General features: G+C 52.5%; 1 protein-coding gene across 1 annotated transcript in view; it reads left to right on the top strand.

Moving 5' to 3' along the window:
- The window catches only part of SUPT6H (SPT6 homolog, histone chaperone and transcription elongation factor), a 49,594-nt gene extending 34,268 nt beyond the window's left edge, over positions 1 to 15,326 (top strand). Inside the window, exons 23-37 of the mRNA XM_083714988.1 lie at positions 249 to 416; positions 1,941 to 2,068; positions 2,819 to 3,026; positions 3,130 to 3,277; positions 3,819 to 3,961; positions 4,456 to 4,596; positions 6,951 to 7,146; positions 7,722 to 7,960; positions 8,052 to 8,165; positions 8,494 to 8,618; positions 9,559 to 9,671; positions 10,378 to 10,455; positions 10,545 to 10,711; positions 12,629 to 12,819; positions 14,312 to 15,326. Coding sequence (XP_083571114.1) covers positions 249 to 416; positions 1,941 to 2,068; positions 2,819 to 3,026; positions 3,130 to 3,277; positions 3,819 to 3,961; positions 4,456 to 4,596; positions 6,951 to 7,146; positions 7,722 to 7,960; positions 8,052 to 8,165; positions 8,494 to 8,618; positions 9,559 to 9,671; positions 10,378 to 10,455; positions 10,545 to 10,711; positions 12,629 to 12,819; positions 14,312 to 14,498 — 2,346 coding nt within the window. The 3' untranslated portion in view covers positions 14,499 to 15,326. The remainder of the gene's footprint in view (positions 1 to 248; positions 417 to 1,940; positions 2,069 to 2,818; positions 3,027 to 3,129; positions 3,278 to 3,818; positions 3,962 to 4,455; positions 4,597 to 6,950; positions 7,147 to 7,721; positions 7,961 to 8,051; positions 8,166 to 8,493; positions 8,619 to 9,558; positions 9,672 to 10,377; positions 10,456 to 10,544; positions 10,712 to 12,628; positions 12,820 to 14,311) is intronic.
- The last annotated feature ends 3,936 nt before the right edge of the window (positions 15,327 to 19,262 follow it).

Raw genomic sequence — 19,262 nt, forward strand, 5'->3', positions numbered from 1 at the left:
TTGGCCACCCTTAGTGTGAGTTTTAGACATTGAAATTCAGACCCGTTCGGAGATTTTTGTATAACAGGAGTGATAAACACCGAGCGTATATCCCCATAGAAATGGCAGCGTAACAAGACATGAGAGACAATTTCTACCTCCATCAAGCTGCAGGGGCAGACTCATTCCACGCATGGTTTACCCTCGAATCTGCCCTGCAATAAGGCAGATGGCAGCCTGTTGATGTGGGTGTGTTTTTTCTCCCCCAGGAGCACGTGGTGAAGGAGGAGCTGCTGAATTCCCTGCACTGCGAGTTCATCAACCGTGTGAACGAGGTCGGGGTGGATGTCAACCGGGCCATAGCTCACCCGCACAGCCAGGCCCTCCTGCAGTACGTCTGTGGCCTGGGGCCCCGCAAGGGCACTCACCTGCTGAAGGTAAGCAGAAGGCCCTAACAAGTCAAAGACGGCACTTGCGTAAGTCTCCCCCTTGAGGCCAGGGTGGCCTCACTCTGCCTCCTGGTAGTAGGGGCCTGTCCTGCTTCCAGCTCTGGGTTGGTTCAGTCTCCAGGCAGGCAATGATCCTTGCCTGAAATGCTGCAGAGCTGCTGGCAGTCTGTGTAGGCGGCACTGAGCTATATGGAACCAACAGTCATAGCTTTGTAGAGGACAGCTTCCTGTGTTTCTATTTAAAAACTCTTCATTTAGAATCATGAGGACTAGGGTTTTCCTTTTGAAGGGAAGTAGCTTTAGGTTAGTGGTAGAGCACCTGCTTTGTATGGGAATGACTGAATGTCTGAAGCCTGTGGACAACACTGAGCTACGTGGAACTGTAGGGGAAACACTAGTTTCCCTTACTGGAGGTCAGTAATAAATCAATCGGTGTTTATTTTGCGCATGCAAGGCGGCAGCCCTAATGCAGAAGTCGTTGCAAAGAATTCAAATGCAGTACAAGCATAGGTGTAGCAACAAAAAACCATCCACCCCACCCCTTCATTCCGTTCGCTCAACACCCTCGTGAAGCATCGTTTCAGCAACACTAACCAACCAGCAGTTTGCCCCTTTTGACACAAACGGTCCCTTTCGTTGGTACTCTATTTTACACCGCCGGCTATGCAGAAGTGCTTGATCTGCAGTTCTCTTTGCGGCTTCTACGACATTTGTTGCATTCTGCGTCTTCTGATGTCTCCAAATGTTCTCTTTTCTGTAACATGGCTCACTGGCTCCTTTTCAGCCACGTCAACTGTGGCCTTGTCTGTTCCCCTCCTAACAGTTTCTTTTCAGGGCAACGTAACGATTTATCTGTTTTGGCCTCTTGGTATAGAGCAGCCTCCTACACTTGTATATTACAGCAGGAGAGCCGCCTGCCTCGCAAGCAGAAGTTCCCAGGTTCAGTCCTGGGCATCTCCAGCTGAAAAAGGGACAGGCAGGAGGTGACAGGACAGGACTTTCTTTGCCCTGGGACCTTGCAGAGCCCCTGCCAGTCAGAGGAGGCTACAGGGGGCTTAGAGGGACAAACATCCTGTCCAAGCGTAAGGCAGGAGGACATGGCTTTGAGACCCTTGCCCAGGCCACCCAACCTCCTTATATAAGGCCGCTCCTTTCTGCCAGGACGAAATGCCTCCCTCCGGGCAGAACTGTGCCACATAATTCCTGCTCTGCATTTGTAAAAACTCAAATCTTTTAGTGTGGCGGCACCTACACTTTGGAACTCCCTGCCGTTTTACCCCAGGCAGGCCCTTTCGCTGTGTTTCTTAAAGCACCTGCCAAAAACATTTTTTAATTTAGATGAAGCCTACTCAGATGTCTAGATTGCTGGCCTGTTTTTAGTTTTAATTTTTGGAATGTTTTAATTGTTTCTTACTAGCAACCCTGTTGTTTTCTTACTTGAGGTTTTTTACGATCAAACAGCGCATGAATTTTTATGAAATGAAATAAAGGAATGCTCTGTGCCCCTCTTAGATCCTGAAGCAGAACAACACCCGACTGGAGAACCGGACCCAGCTGGTCACCATGTGCCACATGGGGCCTAAAGTCTTCATCAACTGTGCCGGCTTCATCAAGATTGACACAGCATCGCTGGGCGACAGGTGAGCAAGCGGGGCGGCAGCGGGGTGGTGAAATGTTCAAGGAGGCCGGAGGTTTCCCTTCCTGTCGTTCAGGTCTCAGGTTGGTTCACAGGATAAACCAAGGATCAGCAAACGTTTTCAGCAGGGGGGCGGTCTACTGTCCCTCAGACCTTGTGGGGGGCTGGACTATATTTTGAAGGGGGGGGAATCAACAAATTCCTATGCCCCACAAATAACCCAGAGATGCATTTTAAATAAAAGGACACATTCTACTCATGTAAAAACACGCTGACTCCCAGACCGTCTGTGGGCCGCATTGAGAAGGCGATTGGGCCGGATCTGGCCCCTGGGCCTTAGTTTGCCTATCCATGGGATAAACTCACAATGTTTTGATTACTAATATTTTTTATAAATGGTAGATTTTTTTAAATAAACAAAAAAAATAAAATTGAGAGAGTCTGGCTGCTGGATCAGGCTAGAGGCTCAGCATTGTGTCCTCACCATGGGCAGTCAGATGCCTGTAGGAAGCCCCCAGGTGGGATCCAAACACGAGAGCCCTCTCCCCTCTGCAGTAGAGGTGCAGAACAGCCATTGTGGCTGGTCACCACTGGTAGCCTTCTCTTCCTCCGTGAATTTCTCATCCTCTTTTATAGCCATCCCTGCATCAGGACTTCCTTCTGTTCCAGGGGGCCTTGGTCGCCTTTGCAAGACCAGCGCACTCCAGTTTTTCACACCTTCTGCTCAGTCCTCCTTTTCCTTCTCTTTTTGTAGCACGGACTCCTACATCGAGGTCTTGGACGGGTCCAGGGTCCACCCAGAGACCTACGAGTGGGCCCGGAAGATGGCTGTTGACGCCCTGGAGTACGACGAGTCAGCTGAGGATGCCAACCCGGCCGGAGCTCTGGAGGAGATCCTGGAAAACCCAGAGCGCCTGAAGGACCTGGATCTGGATGCCTTTGCCGAAGAGCTGGAGAGACAGGTTGGTGGTGGGAAGAGCCCTGAGGGGCTTAGATGGGGGGCGGGGAGAATCTGACCCTCTGGTTTTCACTTCTCCTTTTTCTGTCTGTCTCCCTCTCTCTCAGGGCTACGGTGACAAGCACATCACCCTGTATGACATCCGAGCCGAGCTGAGCTGCCGCTACAAGGACCTGAGGAGCCCTTACCGCTCCCCCAACTCAGAAGAGGTCTTCAACATGCTGACGAAGGAGACACCCGAGACGTTCTATATAGGTAGGAGATGTTCTATATATGTCTGCCTCTCCCCCCGGGGCAAGGCCTACCGAGGAGGAGGAGGGCAGTTGCTGTTCTGGTGCTTAGGGCCAGAGAAGTGGTGGCATTGATGGAGACTGGTGGGGGGGTGTCACCGGCACACCCCCTGGGGCTACCAATGTGCTGCCAGCCTTCTTTATTTATTTGGGTTTTGGGGATAAAGATTTGATTTCATTTTATAGCAAGTATAAAACAGAGAGAACGGCTGCAACAGCATATGAAAAAAGCAAAAGGGGTTGCGAAACACCTCTTGTGCACCCATAAATTCCACCCTTCCTATCCCACCTGTGTCAACTTTTAAACATCTCCAGAAATTTTTTTGATTCCTCTAGGCCTATGCAGGCAATTAAGAGTGCTTCCTTCCCCAAAGGTCTGCTTTTGACTTTCTAAATATGGTTTATATGGTTTTTATTACATGGCTTTATGTATTCTCACTGTAAACTGCTGAGAGAGAGAGACACATATACAAATATTTTTACAATTAATCAACCTCCATCCCCAGGTAAACTCATCATCTGCAACGTGACGGGGATAGCCCACCGGCGGCCCCAGGGGGAGAGCTATGACCAGGCGATCCGGAACGACGAGACGGGCTTGTGGCAGTGCCCCTTCTGCCAGCAGGACAACTTCCCCGAGCTCAGTGAGGTAACAGCCACACCAGTGTGGTGCAGTGCTTCGAGAGGGTCAGACTAGGACCTGGAAAACTAGGGTTCAAATCTCCATTCAGCCACGGAGCTTGCCGGGTAGCCATCATTGTGTCTCAGCATAGTCTGCATCGCAGGGTTGTTGCAAGGATAAAATGAGGAGGTGGAGAACCGTATAGACCCCTTTGAGCTCCTTGGAATAAAAGGTGGAATATAAATGCAAGAAATGAATAGATCTGCGCCATCAGCAAGTCTCGTTCAGCAGCAAGTCTGGCAACTGCTGCGATGCTTGCTAGGCAGGGGTGCCTCACCTGCCCAGGCCTTTGGAGAGATCCTGGCTGAGGGCACACATGGCCAGCCAGGCAGCCGTGTGTGTGTGTGTGTGTGTGTGTGTGTGTGTGTGTGTGTGTGTGTGTTTGCCTGGGTCCTGGTTAGGCAGAGCTCCACCCTCCGCCCTCCTTTTGCCGTGACTTTGCTTCCTCTGCTCCGTTCCAGGTCTGGAACCACTTTGACAGTGGCTCTTGCCCCGGCCAGGCCATCGGGGTGAAGACACGGCTGGACAACGGTGTCACGGGCTTCATCCCGACTAAGTTCCTCAGTGACAAGGTGGTCAAGCGGCCAGAGGAGAGGGTCAAGGTGGGCCATTTCCCTGCCTCCAACCCCCTGCAATTTAAGTATCACAGCTCAAGAATCCCTGACAGGTGGCCTAAAAACCACCCGTGAACGCGAGTCCCTTCCACCACCGAACAGCTCAGACTGTCAGAAAGTTCTTCCTGATGTTGAGTCGGAATCTCCTTTCTCGTAACTTGGAGCCATGAGTTCGAGTCTTACCCTCCAATCTTTATATATATATATATATATATATGCAGGTTTTGGTGTCCTCGGGTGTCTTCCCGTGTAAAAGTTGGGGTGTCTAGGCGACGTTTCGACGAGGTCTCACTCGTCATCTTCAGGCTGGTGCTTTCGGCTTCTTGTTACTGGAACAGAGCGGGATCTCAATGTTTGAGTTCCTATAAATACTGTAGAGGGGGTGTGGTGTCTAGCCTCCAATGTTCTGGGCAGAGAGGAAGTTCCCAGGCTAGTGTGCCTTTTCTTCTTTTGTTCCTTAATTACTTGAGAGATACCTTGAGTGATTTCTTGAGTGATATCCTGAGTACCACTTAGGTGGGTCATTAGGTGTGGATTAGTTGCTAAAGTCTTTGTGTCTTGACCTCTTGAACTTTGTGAAGAGTTTTCCTGAGAAGATGGCTGTATTGCACTTAGTTGTGCTTTGGCTTGGCTTCGTGTATAGGGGCGAGCTGTGGTTTTGTGGCTTGTGTCAGCCAGATCTGTGTAGGGATTGCAGGGGGGTGCAGCATCCGGAGGTGCCACCATGGATTGGCTACTGGATGGTGTCAGTAATTCATCTGTGGAGAGGGTCTGGGTTTGGGTCTGGTGTGGTTGATTGGTGTTGGCGTTCTGTGTGCCTCTGGATCTGGTGTCAGTTTTTGTGGAGAGGGCTAATTTCCAGATGTCTGGCAAGCGGGATGTGTCGTCACGCTTGTTCATGTTGTGAGGGTGTTTCTCTATCTCGATGGCTTCCATGATTATTCTCTTGTGGTGATGTTCCGTGTTAAAGAGCAATTTGGAATCTGCAAAATTAATTTCGTGTCCTGTTTCTTTCATGTGTTGGAAAAGAGAGGAAGTTTTTTCTTCTTTTTTGACGGCATTCTTGTGTTCTGCGATACGTGCATTTATTCGTCTGTTTGTTTGTCCAATGTACGTGGCTGGGCAGACTTTGCAGGGTATTTCATAGATCCCTTGGTTTTCCAACTGGATTTTATCCTTGGGGTTTCTGAGGATATTGGCTATTTTTTGGTTGGTGCAAAAGGCTGTTTTGATATTGTGTTTATGGAGGATTTTGCTAATTTTATCTGTAGTGCCCTTGATATAAGGAAGGAGGGCCATGCCATTGTTTTCTTCTGTGTCTTGGTTTTTGGGGGGTGTTTCCTTTTGGATTAGCTTCGTAATCCTGTTTTGCTGGTATCCATTGGCAATTAACACATTTGAGAGATTCTGTAACTCAGTTGTCAAGTGGTCTTTGTCAGCCAGGCGTTTGGTTCTGGAGATGAGAGTCTTGGCTACGGAGTTTATTTGTGCAGGGTGGTGGTGTGATTGTGCATGTAAGTAGCGGTTGGTGTGTGTTTTTTTCTGGTAGATAGTGTGTCAGATGACGAGTGAGACCTCGTCGAAACGTCGCCTAGACACCCCAACTTTTACACGGGAAGACACCCGAGGACACCAAAACCTGCATTCCTGTACCCGTGAAAATCTACGAAAGCAAATATATATATATATATATATATATATATATATTATTAATTTTATTTTAACATATCATTTTCAACAATTATAAAACATACTTTTATATCTTATATGGGCTTTTTTTACTTCTGCCAATCACATCTGAAAATTTTCCAGTCTTTTCCACTTAATTTGCATTTTTTTCTTTCTTTATTACATATAAGTATCATAACTAATGTCTTTCTTCTTTGTCTTCTTTGCAATATTTCATATATTCCTCCTAAGAAAACTTCTTGTAGTCCTCCTAGTGTAATTTGTTGATTACAGTTGCTCTTCAAATAGTTTGTATATTTCTTCCAGTCTTCTGTGAATATCTGGTCCCGCAGGTTTCGAATCCTTCCTGTCATCTTGTCCAATTCTTTGTAGTCCATTAACTTCATCTGCCATTTTTCTTTCATCAGTATTTCTTCTTGCTTCCTTTTCTGGGCCAACAGGAGAAAACCATCTTGTTCCCTCTTCCCTGAGACAGCCCTGGAGATAGTTGAAGATGGCTCTCCTATCTCCTCTCAGTCTCCTCTTTTCCAGGCTCAACATACCCAGCTCCTTCAACCATTCCTCATCAGGCTTGGTTTCCTTGCTCCTCTCGGTCGCCCTCCTCTGCGCACCTCTTTCTCCTCCCGCTGACAGTCTGCTTCTGTCTTGCCCAGGTGGGGATGACCGTCCACTGCAGGATCATGAAGATCGACATTGAGAAGTTCAGCGCCGACCTGACCTGCCGGACGTCGGACTTGATGGACAAGAGCAACGAGTGGAAGCTTCCCAAGGACACCTACTACGACTTTGATGCTGAGGCCAGTGACCACAAGCAGGAGGAGGAGTACAAGAAAAGGCAGCAACGCACGAGTGAGTCCCTGGCACTCAGACGGCTGTCTTGGGGGCAGCCAAGAGGGTGGGCTGTGGTCCCAGTCAGTGGGGAAGTGAGCAATAGAAAGAGCCTGTTGGATCAGCCCAGTGGCCCATCTGGTCCATAATCCTGCTTTTCCAGTGGCCAACCAGATGCCCCTTATGGGAATCCCGCAAGCACCAGAACGTTCTCCCCTCTTGTGGCTTCCAGAAGCAACTGTGGGGGCATAGCCTAGCCATTATGGCCAGTAGCCATCGATAGCCCTCTCCTCCTCCTCCATGAATTTCTCCAGTCCTCCTTTGAAACCATCTAGTTTGGTGGCCACTGCCTCCTGTGGCAGGGAGTTCCACAGTTGTGCTGCTTGGAAGGACTTTCTTTGACCTGTCTCGTGTCTCCCAATGCCCCACTTCGCTGGGTGTCCACAAGGTCTAGTGTTAAGAGAAAAGGAGAAAGCTTTCCTCTTCCCGCTCTCACCATGCATAACTCGCACTGTGTCCCCTCGAATTCACCTTTCCTCCAAGCAAGAAAGCTCAGTGCGCTGCCACCTGTCTGCCTCTCTTCCCCCTCTCCACAGCGTACATCAAGCGTGTGATAGCCCACCCCTCCTTCCACAACATCAACTTCAAGCAGGCTGAGAAGATGATGGAGACCATGGACCAAGGAGATGTCATCATCCGCCCCAGCAGCAAAGGAGAGAACCACCTGACGGTCACCTGGAAAGTCAGCGACAACATCTACCAGCACGTGGACGTCCGCGAGGAGGGCAAGGAGAACGCCTTCAGCCTGGGGGCCACCCTCTGGATCAACACAGAAGTGAGTCCGGAGGCAGGAAGCCTGGTGGGCTTGTGGGGAGACCCACCTTGACCCCTCCGCCTGTAACCCTCTCTGCCTTTTCCGCCCCAAGGAATTTGAGGACCTGGACGAGATCGTTGCCCGCTATGTGCAGCCGATGGCGTCCTTCGCCAGAGACCTGCTCAGCCACAAATACTACCAGGATTGCAACGGGGGAGACAGGAAGGTGAGCGCACACACATCTGGGCAGAGCTGAGCTTGGGGGCTTCTCTTTTCAAGGAAGAAGTGAGCCATGGGCGCTCCCTGCCCCTGTGAGTTGGCACTGCCGCTGGGGGAGAGGAACTTCCCAGGGAAAAGAGCCTAACCAGTGCCCAGCAGGTAAGGTCAGGGTGCCAGGGGAGGCAATGCTGACCGGGCTTCACAGCATATCCAAAAGCCCCTTGACTTCCCCCGGGCGGCCATTCAAGGAGGGGAGAAGCCCCTGCTCTGGATCCCCACCCCCTTCAGCAGCAGCGTTGATAGCCCATTCTGTTCCTGCTCTGTCCGTGTGCCAGAAACTGGAGGAGCTCCTGATCAAGACCAAGAAGGAGAAGCCCACCTTCATCCCCTACTTCATCTGCGCCTGCAAAGAACTTCCGGGCAAATTCCTGCTGGGCTACCAGCCACGGGGCAAGCCCAGGTGAGTTCCCCGCCGCCCCCAGGATTAGTCCTTGCAGGAACAGGGGAGGTGATGATAAGGTGCCTCTTGGGGGATCACTTTCCCCCTCCTGCCCACCCCGAACAAACCCCCTTTGGCTTTAGGCTGGGCCATTTCTCCATCTAGCCCCATAATGTCTCCTCTGAGGGACAGCGGCTCCCCAAGAAAGAGCAGCTTTCCCAATATCTTCTCCGGAGGTGCTGTGGTCCTTCTGCGTTCAAAGCTAGACTGAGACCCAAGCCTGCTGACAGGCTGCTTCAGCCTGATGCTGAAGGGGGTGGGAATGGTCCGAGGCAAGGAGAGGTGTCTTCAGAAGGGGCTTCAGCAGCTCAGGTGCAGAAATGCAGGTTCCGAAGCCCATCCAGTTCTCAAAACACCTGCAGGAGGGCTTGGGGATGCCTGGCAAGAAAGGGACCTTCCAGATGTGTCTGGACTCCAGCAACAAAGGAGGAGGATGGGAGTTGGAGCCCAGCAACATCTAGTGCCAACTCCCCGCAAGGTCTGGGCTCTTTCAACAGAGCTGCCATGTTTGGAGAAGGGCTCTTGCTCAGTCTGACTCTGAGTGACCTTCTCCACACAGAGATGTCTGTCGATTGGCTCATTGCATTTAGAGAACGCTTTCTTGCAAGGCACCTGAGGTTCTTTACCATTTTAAATTATGAGAATAAGCAAATGTTGCAAGATATTTTCAGGCCAGCTTCAGGAGCTGGTGGCAGGAACTCCCTGGCCTGGCCCTTCTCGCTTTTGCCATCCCTCAGGGCTGACGTGTCTTAAGTAGTCCCAGGAAAGGGGGGGGTTCCTCTTGGGTGGGGATGGCCCAGTTTCCCTGGCCTGGGCCTCATCACTTCCCACCTTGAGATGACTCTGAGCGGGGGTGTTCAACTCAATGTCACCAGGGTGGGGGCCACTTCTCTCCCCGCAGGATTGAGTATGTGACGGTTACGCCCGAAGGCTTCCGCTACCGCAGCCACATCTTTCCCACGGTCAACGGGCTTTTCCGATGGTTCAAGGATCACTATCAGGATCCTGTGCCAGGTAATCCCATCCCCAATTGGGGGACAAAATTGGGGTCAGCGAGAGGCTTCATGTGCATCATGGGCATGCGGGAAAGGCGGCAGCTGTGAACCAGAAAGGCCGCTTCTGACAAAATAGCATGCCCCACTGCGAGGCAGGAGAGAGGCTCAATGGCCCCTCCAACGTCAACCTAGGGCAGGGGTGGGGAGCCAGTGCCCTGCCCCCCCATTATGATATTGTTTGACTCCTTCCCATTGGCCATGCTGGCCGCAGTGGCAGATGGGAATTGAAGTCCAGCAACCTCTGGAGAGCATCAGGTTCCCCCTCCGTGCCCTAGAGCTAGCCAGCCTTCCTCCCTCCTTGGTTGTGAGCACACACTGGGACCTTGTGAGCCTGGGGTGCTGTCAACTTTGAGGACAGGAGGTGCCTGTTGGAACTGGCCTCCAACCTTCTGCTTCCTGTCTCCTGCTGAGGCAGCCTGGTGTGACGGCCAACTCTAAGTGGTGGTTATGGGGAGAGGAGGCCTGATGGGGCTGGCCAGCTGCCAGAGAGCCAACAGAGAGAGCTTTACTTCCCAGCCCTCTGACTGCTGGAGCGGCTGCCCTCATTCTGTTGCACGCCAGGGGGCGGGGGGAGATGCCCCATGTGCAAGCAGACCACAGTCCACTTGTGCAGCCACTTGGTCAGATCCCCAGCCCCCGCAATTCACCTCTCTTCCCACCCCCAGGAGTCACCCCCAGCAGCAGCAGCAGGACCAGGACTCCGGCTTCCATCAACGCGACTCCCGCAAACATCAACCTGGCAGGTGAGTGCCCTCTACCGCCGCTTCCCCTGCTTTTCCCGCCTGCTCTTGGCGTCTTTGCTCACGGGCTCCGCCTCGCTTCTGCCCCACAGACCTGACCCGAGCTGTGAACGCCCTGCCACAGAACATGACCTCGCAGATGTTCAGCGCCATCGCGGCCGTGACGGGCCAGGGGCAGAACCCCAACGCCACCCCAGCGCAGTGGGCCTCCAGCCAGTACGGCTATGGAGGCAGCGGCGGCGGGAGCAGTGCTTACCACGTAGGTGAACGCAGGAAGAGAGGGGACTGGGGGGCACCGGGTGGGGCTGCTCTAGACTCGTTCTTCTGGTTTTCGGGGCAGCACGTCCCAGCCAGCGCTCAGGCTCTGGTTAAGGTAAGAATCATAGAGTTGGAAGGGTCCCCAGTGGTCATTAGTCCAACCCGCCCCGCCCCCCCAGCCTGCTCTTGATTGTTCACACATCTGCCTTCCTTTGGGAAGGACGGTGGCTCAGCAGTGCAGCATCTGGCTTGCCTGTGGAAGGTCCCAGGTTCCATCTGGGTTGGGAGACAACCCCTGCCAGTCAGAGCAGGCAGCACTGAGCTAGATGGACCCAAGGTCTGACTTGCTTCCTAGCTGGGCATCTTCTTTTCTCAAAGTGTGGGTATCGCAGCATCGCTTGCATGCAGTTCCACCGTTTTTCTTCACATTGCGTTTTCTTTCGCTAAACAGAGTAGATGAAAGGGAAATCAGCCGCAGGCAAGTGAGTAGCCCCCACTCTAAAGGAATGTGCTGGGGGGGGGTATGGAGGAGGCAGGCTGGACGTTGGCGAGGGGGAGAGGACGTGAAGGACGCAGCTAAGCTGCCAGCAAGAAAAGGCTTAGTGGAGGAAGAATTTGCTGAGCCGACAGGCAGGCCGGCAGCGCTTGGCCGGCTGAGCTTGCTAATCGCCTGGCAGGCAGGGGCTGTGAGTGGAAGGGCCTCTGGTCCTCCCACTGACCTGGAATTAAGGGCACCTTCCTCCGCTCTTAATCCTGGCACCTCACAAACACTTGGCAGTGCCCTGCGGAGCACAGTCAGGAGAGGGGGCTGCGTCTCGGGCAGAGGGTATCTGCTTTGCAGGCAGAAGGTCCCTAGTTCAGACCCCAGTGGCTCCTCCAGGTGGGGCTGGGGAAAAGACTTCCTGCCTGAGACTCCCCTGGAGAGATGCTGCCAGTCTGTGTAGACAGGGCTGAGCTAGATGGAGGCAACTGTCTGATTTGGTATAAGGCAGCCTCTTAAACCGGCCTTTAAGGCAGAACCATGAGGACCAGGATCTTGTTACATTTTTAGGGAAAGAGCAGCAGCTCAGGAGCAGAGCAGCTGCTTCGCGTGCAGAAGGTCCCTGGCTCAATCTATTTTTACTCAGCGTTAACTACTTTTCATTCTGAATTTTGAACGGCTGTAATGCACACTGGGACCTGCCAGTAAAGGGTGGGTTATAACGATGATGAGGGGCTGGGAATGCCCCCCAACTTGAAGCAGCTTTGCGGAGCTGCTGACTCGGCAGAAGGCAGCCTCCTTTGACCTTCCGTCTCTTGATGGCACACGGACTGGCTGGACACAGAGGAACGGTGTGGGGAGCCCCCAACAGAAAAAGGCTCAGAGCCCGGGGAATGATGAGTGGGAGTAGAGGGAACAGACTGGGAAGAGGAGGTTGAAACTGAAGAGGTAACAGTGGGCAAAAAGAATATTTGACAGAGAGCAGTCCAGACTCGGAGGCATAAGAAGAAGCCAGTGGTCTCCCTCTCCCCCATGGCCTTCCTGAACCAGAAGAGGCATGAAGAGGGAGAAGCAGGGGCAGGTGCATTGGCATAGTCTCAGATTGCTTGTGAGGGACCTGGTGGGGGAGGGAGGTTTAGGCGGATGTGGGAAAGCAGGGACCTCTTCCTCAGTCCCCACAACTGCCTCATAGGGGCAAGACCTTCGGAACCAGTTGCTGTTCTCACTAGGCCTGGCCTCCTGAGTCAACTTTGCTTCCTTGAATAAAGAGTTAACATCACTGACGCTGTGTGATTGATTGTTCACCTGCTCCTGACAGCTGGCTGCCTGCGCCCATGACTGTGGCTTCACAAGCTCCTTTCTGATGCTCCCACTTAGCCCTTTTTCGTCGTTGGCTAATCTGTACTTTAATCTCTTTGTCTCTCTCTCTTGTCCCAGGTCTTCACGACTCCTGCCCAGCAGCCGGTGGCCACCCCACTCCTGACCCCCAGCTACTCCTACACGACCCCCAGCCAGCCCATCACCACCCCCCAGTACCACCAGCTCCAGGCCAGCACCACGCCCCAGTCCACCCAGTCTCAGCCCCAGTCCCAGCCGTCCTCCAGCTCGGCACAGAGGCAGCAACCCAAGTGAGTGCTGCAAAAAGGCTCCTTGTTTTATTATTTACTTTAATGACGTTACATTTCTATCCCACCTTTTCCTCCAAGGAGCTCAAGGCGATGTACATGGTTCTCATTTAATCCTCACGGCAAGACCCAGTGAGCTTCATGGTCCTACTCCAGTCCTCTAACCACTATGCCACACTGGTTCATGATGGAGAAGTGGGGAGGTTGGAGAGGGAAGGGGGAGAAGAAGAGACCACTGAGGGAGAAAATTGGGGTGGGGTGAGACAAGGAGGAAAGGGCAGCACATTTCAGTCAATTGATCAGTCGAGTTAAAAATATTCTTGATCTTTGCGGAGATTTGAAAAACACCTGGAGGGGGAAGGCTGGATTAAAACAAGCACTTTTTTCAAAACAGAAAATTAAAAACAATGGCAGGCACCCCTTTAGAAGAGACTTTCCCCCCTATGTTTTGTGTGCATTTCAGTCTCTCACAGACTCCTCTGAGGCAGCGCTCACCTGCTGCAGGTGCTTGCCTCACCTGAGGCACTGGCTTCAGAGTCGTCTTTAGACAGGTGTGCGTTTTGTGCAGGTGGAGATGATCGGCTGAGGCTCCTGCTCTTCACTGGCGCAGGAGAAATCAGAGCAGGAGAAACCAGATTTCTTTCAGCGGGAGGGCAGCCCCTACGGTGGGGGCTTTGCTTGCCCACTGGGGCCAGAAGTCTAGGCTCAATCCCCAGTGGCATCTCCAGGTGGGGCTGCAAATGTCCCCTGCCTGAAACCCTGGAGAGCTGCTGGTCAGTGTAGACAACACGGAGCAAGGTCTGGCTCAGTATAAGGCAGCTTCCTAGGTCCGTCTTTAAATCAGCACTTAATTCAGAACAATGAGGACTGGAATCCTGCCATACCTTTAGGGCTAGGGCACTTTATTTGCATGCAGAAAGCTCTGAATTCCGTTTCCAGCAGCAGCATCTCCAGGGAAGGCTGAGGAGGGACCCTCTGCCTGGAACCTTTGACAGAGCTCTCGTGCATGTCTCTAAACCGTAGTCCTGCATCAAGAGCTCCAGACACACAGCCTTCTCTGGATCAGTCCAGCGTTCGAAACGTCCATTGTTCTAGGTGCATTTTGCGACGGGGAATTCACGCGAGTAGTTTCTGAGCTCTGAGGAGCACTACTGCGCCTAAGATTTCAGGTTAAAACTGCAGACTGGAAGGAAAGGAGGACATTTTTCTGCCTCCCCACTTCCAGCCAGTCTCTGAAGACAGGAGAAGAAACCCTCTTAAGGGATGGGCATTGAAAGGACTAGGCCGTGTGAAAAATGAGCATAATAGTTTAGCTGCAGTTCATTCATTTTCAGCTTTGCATTCTTGTTATTTAAAAAAGTGCGCCTAGACATTCTGTTGTTGCTCCCGTAACTTCGGTTTAAGGTGCCCTTTAGCCTCCAGCTTTCCTCTCTCCGTTTCTAACACTGGATTGGCCCGTTGTCCTTGACCTCCTTCCTCTCTCCCCCCTGCACAGGTCCAGCAGCCACACGGCCATCGACTGGGGCAAGATGGCGGAGCAGTGGCTGCAGGAGAAGGAGGCCGAACGGAGGAAGCAGAAGCAACGGCTGACCCCCCGCCCCTCGCCCAGCCCCATGATCGAGAGCACGCCCATGTCGGTCGCCGGAGACGCCACCCCGCTGCTAGATGAGATGGACCGGTAGTCCTGCTCCCCTCGCTGCCGCCGGAGACCCCCTCCCTCCTGCCGGCTGGCCACCTCTCTCGGGGTCTTTGTTTCCTTTGCACTGGACACTCGAGGCATGTGCCAGGGACGCTGGGCAGCGCCCTCCTTGTGGGTTGGAGAGGAGAGGCCCTTGTGTATATACTGGCAGCGGAGGCAGCCTTTCTGCTGGGCGGGGCGCCAGTCCTGACCTGGCCCTCCCGCTGCTCTTCTGCGCTTTGCTCTCACAGCTGGCGTCAGCCTGTCCTCCCGCCGGCGATGTTCTCTTTTTCCGAAACCGCCCCTGGAGTGCTGGCCAGATCCGGCTGCGTGGAGGAATAAAACCTTCGGGATTGGGGGGGCAAGGGGTTCCAGGAGAGGGTCTCTGCCAGTGACTGGGCCAGGGTTTGCTCTTTCAGTCTCTCTCTCTGTGTCTGTCTGTCTCTCTCTCCCTCCTTCTTCGCTCGTTGCCTGTATTTGTACGTATGAAAAGGGCTTTGCTTTTGCCCACCCCCCTGGCATGCCAGGGCGAGGGGGGTGCTCCGTCGCTGGAAGAGAATCCAGCCTCCCTTGCCCATCAGCTGGCTTTTCCTTGGCACACCCTCTCCAGGACAATATTTATTCAGTTGTGTTACTTTTCAAAAAAAAGGAGACTGCAGAGTTGAACCTGGGACGACCGCGGCTTTTGTTTGGGAGCTGCGAAGTACCGGGAGAGTGAGAGTTTTGCGGCGGCCTGAATGCCAAGTAGTGCTCCCCCCCTTTACCCACCCCACTGCCCCCCCCCTCCGCTCACTCCCAACAGCACCGAGGAATAAATAGTGTTTCTACTGAACCTTTGTGGAGGTTTTCTCTCTCCTTGCTTGCCAGCCAAAGAGGGCAGAGACTGAGTCTGACTGGACTCCCTTGCACAAAACCCAGGGCCAAAGCGGGAGCAGTGGGGAGGTTGTGTGTGAGGGGCGGGAGGGAATCTGTGGGGTAGGAGGAACTGGCTTGTGGGGGGGGGGGACTCTGGAGATGCAGGGATTTAAGTGCCTTCCTTTTTGCCCAATCTGTGGGTGGGGGGCTGGGGACAGCTCACCAAGCCCGCGCAACGGTGCCAGCCCTGCAGGGGTGGACAAAGGCTCTGCCTCAATTCCTGAGTGGTGGATCAGGGCCAGGCCATGTCTGCTATCTCTCTCCTTCCTCCCCAACCCTTTCCCGTCCCCGTGAACCTTGGGCCTGGTCTCTGGAGCTGCTCTGTGCAGCGGGGTGGGGGGCACGCTCCTCTTGCCTTGTGCTCTGGAGCCCCCACCAGGTGGAGTCCCTTTGTCGCTTTGTGACTTGTCCTCTCAACAATGAAATCCTTGCTCCTTGGGGTGACTGTGTGGCTGCTCCTGGGAAGCCAGGAGGAGTCTTTGCCTCTCTAAGCACCATCTCTGCCAGAAGCTGTTTGCTCTCCTTTTCACTCTCATATTCTGGCTGACCTCCCCCAACCCATCCCGGTTTTCTCACTGTGATTTGCACAGCACTGGTTTTTGCCACAATTTTCCCCCACCCTACCCAGCATCCCTAGAATTGCTGCTTTCCATTTTGTTTTTTAAAAGAAACTTTCCCAAGCAATGACTAAAAAGCCCGCTGTCCCACCTCTGCCAGCTGTTCCCCATTCGTCTCTTTGGACTGGGCTGCCCAGTTCTGCTCCATCCCTGCGTTTTGGGTGTGAGCCTGGAGCAGTTCCGCTGTTCCTGCAAAGAGGCAACAGCAGCTGCCTGCGGAGTCTCTGCAGGATCCCTGTTGCCTCATTCAAGGCAGGAAAGGGCACTCCCATCCTTTCAGAAACAGGGCAGGCATCTCTGAGGACACCACCCCAGTCTTAACTCCTGCAGTCTAAACATAAGCCTGTTTGGGCGCGAGAGCAGTGAAGCCGCTGCTTTGAATTTGGAGAGGTTGCAGGGTGCTCTTTCATAGAATCGTCAGGTTGGAAGGGGGCCCCCTCTGCAATACAAGGATCACCACTAAAGGTCAGGAGCCCTGGTGTTGCTGGAGTCCAATCAGCCCCAGCCAGCAAGGGATGATGGGAGTTGGAGTCCGGAGGCCTCTGCATGACCCCATGCTTTAAACGTCCACCCAGGGATCTGGAATCTACTTCTAGCTTGCTTTTGTGATTATTAAATTTGTTGGCCACTATCTTGCCCAGGGCAACCCAAAGCAATTTAAAAACAAACAAAAAACCCACAATGGTACACTAAAACGGGTGTGTGTGTGGAAATAAATTTAAAACCCTCTACTCAAAGGCCCCGTTCTCGTGTTGCTACTCTCCAGACTTCTTGTGGAGGAGGGCCTCTGGTGACAATCACAGCAGGTCGGTTCATATGCGGAGAGGCAGTCCTTGAGGTATAATAATAGTAGTAGTAGTAGTAATAATAATAATTTATTATTTATAACCCGCCCATCTGGCTGAGTTTCTCCAGCCACACCGGGCGGCTTCCTATTGAGTGTTAAAAACAATACAGCATTAAATATTAAAAACGTCTCCTAAACAGGGCTTCCTTCAGATGTCTTTTAAAGAGAAGATAGCTGCTTATTTCCTTCACATCTGAAGGGAGGGCAATCCACAGGGCGGGCGCCACCACCGAGAAGGCCCTCTGCCTGATTCCCTGTAACCTCACTTCTCACAATGAGGGAACCGCCTGAAGGCCCTCAACGCTGGATCTCAGTCTCTGGGCTGAACGATGGGGGTGGTCCTGAGCCGTTTAAGGCTTTATAGGTCAAAACCAGCATTTTGAATCAGGGCCCAGAAACTAATTGGCAGCCAGTGCAGTCAGGCCAGGATCAGTGGCATATGCAGTGTTGAATACGGGGTTCTCAAAGAGGTTGTGGTCATTATTACAATTTATTACCCTCCTTTCACCCAGAGATCCCAGGGTATTAACAGTTCAAAACAACTTGCAATCTCAGAAATAAGGCAAGACCTTAAAAAAAAGGGGGGGAAGGTTGTAGACTGCAGCCAGCAAAGCTGTAGTCCCAAACATGCCAGCTGGGGCAGATGGGAGATGTTGTCTGGCAACATCTGTATGGCACCAGGTTGTTGGAAGCTACCAAGTGGCTACTTCCCATCTATTTTTGTACTACAACTCCCATCAATCCCAAACATGCAAGTCAAACAGGGTTTCTGCTGCTCTGGAGGGCATGACCCAAACTGATGGACTCAAATGACAGGGAGGGAGATTCTGACTCGACATTGGGAAGAACTTTCTGAAGGGAAGAGCTGTTCCACAGTGGAAAGGACTCCCCAGGAAGGCAATGGAAGTTTCTAAGCAGAGGTTGGCCGGCTATCCATCGCGGATTCTTCATTGCAGACAGTTGGATTGGATGGCTCTCTGCCCACGCTGCAATCCTATGAAATGCCTTCACAGCATCACAGGTGTGGCTTCGAGAGCTCAGAAAATGTCTAGCAGCAGGCAGCAGCAGCATCTGGCCATGTCCTGCTTAATTCCTTCTCTTCATTCATTTGGGGAGAGGGGATGTTTGTGCTCTTGTTAACTGGCTGGCAGTACATCCCAACCTACTAGCAGTCTTAAATGGTGCCTGGGTATTGACCATTTTCGAGCACCATGGCTCTGATCCTTGCTAGCGATGCCATGGAAAGGGTTGTGTGGGGGGGGGGGAGTACCTGGTTGTGCCCTGGAGGTGGATGGCAGGGGAAAGAGTTCAGAACAGCTACCTTTGTCCCTCTGAGAAGGTTCAACCTCCTGGCCATGGTGTCCTGCCTCCCCAAATGGGAGAACCACCCTCTGCTCACCCTAGTTTTAATACCCATGGTTTAAACTGCGGAACTCCCTCCCACAGGAAGCAGCGCCGGCCACCAACCTGGGTGTCTTTAGAAGTTTTATTAGACCATTCCCTGGAGGAGAGGACGATCTGTGGCTCCAACCAGGATCACTTTACTCTGCCTCCACAAATGGAGCCAGGGATGCTTCCGAATCCCAGTTGCTGAAAGCCACAGGAGGGGAGAGTTGCTCTTGTGGGCATCTGGGTAGCCGCTGGGGGAAGAGGAGGCTGAGCTAGATGGGCCACTGGCCTGATCCAGCCGATTCTTACTGTGTTCTCTGTCTGAGCTGACAGGTTCACCCTTTGCCTACGGCAGGAGCCGTATCTTGTAACAGCTGTTTAACAGTGGAACAGTCGCCCTAGAGAGGTGGTGGAATCCCCTTCCTGGGAGGTTTTTAAGCTGAGGTTGGACGGTCATCTGCGATGGATGCTTTAGTTGAGATTCCTGCATTGCAGGGGGTTGGACTAGATGACCCTGGGGTTCCCTTCCAACTCTACAATACTACATTGGCTCCCAGTACGTTTCCAAGCACAATTCAAAGTGTTGGTGCTGACCTTTAGAGCCCTAAACAGCCTCGGTCCAGTATATCTGAAGGAGCGTCTCCTCCCCCATTGTTCTACCCGGACACTGAGGTCCAGCTCTGAGGGCCTTCTGGCGGTTCCCTCACTGCGAGAAGCCAAGTTACAGGGAACCAGGGAGAGGGCCTTCTCGGTAGTGGCGCCCGCCCTGTGGAACGCCCTCCCACCAGATGTCAAAGAGAAAAATAACTACCAGACTTTCAGAAGACATCTGAAGGCAGCCCTTTTTAGGGAAGCTTTTAATGTTTGATGCATTACGGTATTTTAATATTTTGTTGGAAGCTACCCAGAGTGGCTGGGGAAGCCCAGCCAGATGGGCGGGGTATAAATAAATTATTATTATTATTATTATTATTATTATTATTATTATTATTATTGACAT

Source organism: Podarcis gaigeae (genome assembly GCF_964106915.1).
Source record: "Podarcis gaigeae genome assembly, chromosome: 15".
Taxonomy (NCBI): domain Eukaryota; kingdom Metazoa; phylum Chordata; class Lepidosauria; order Squamata; family Lacertidae; genus Podarcis; species Podarcis gaigeae.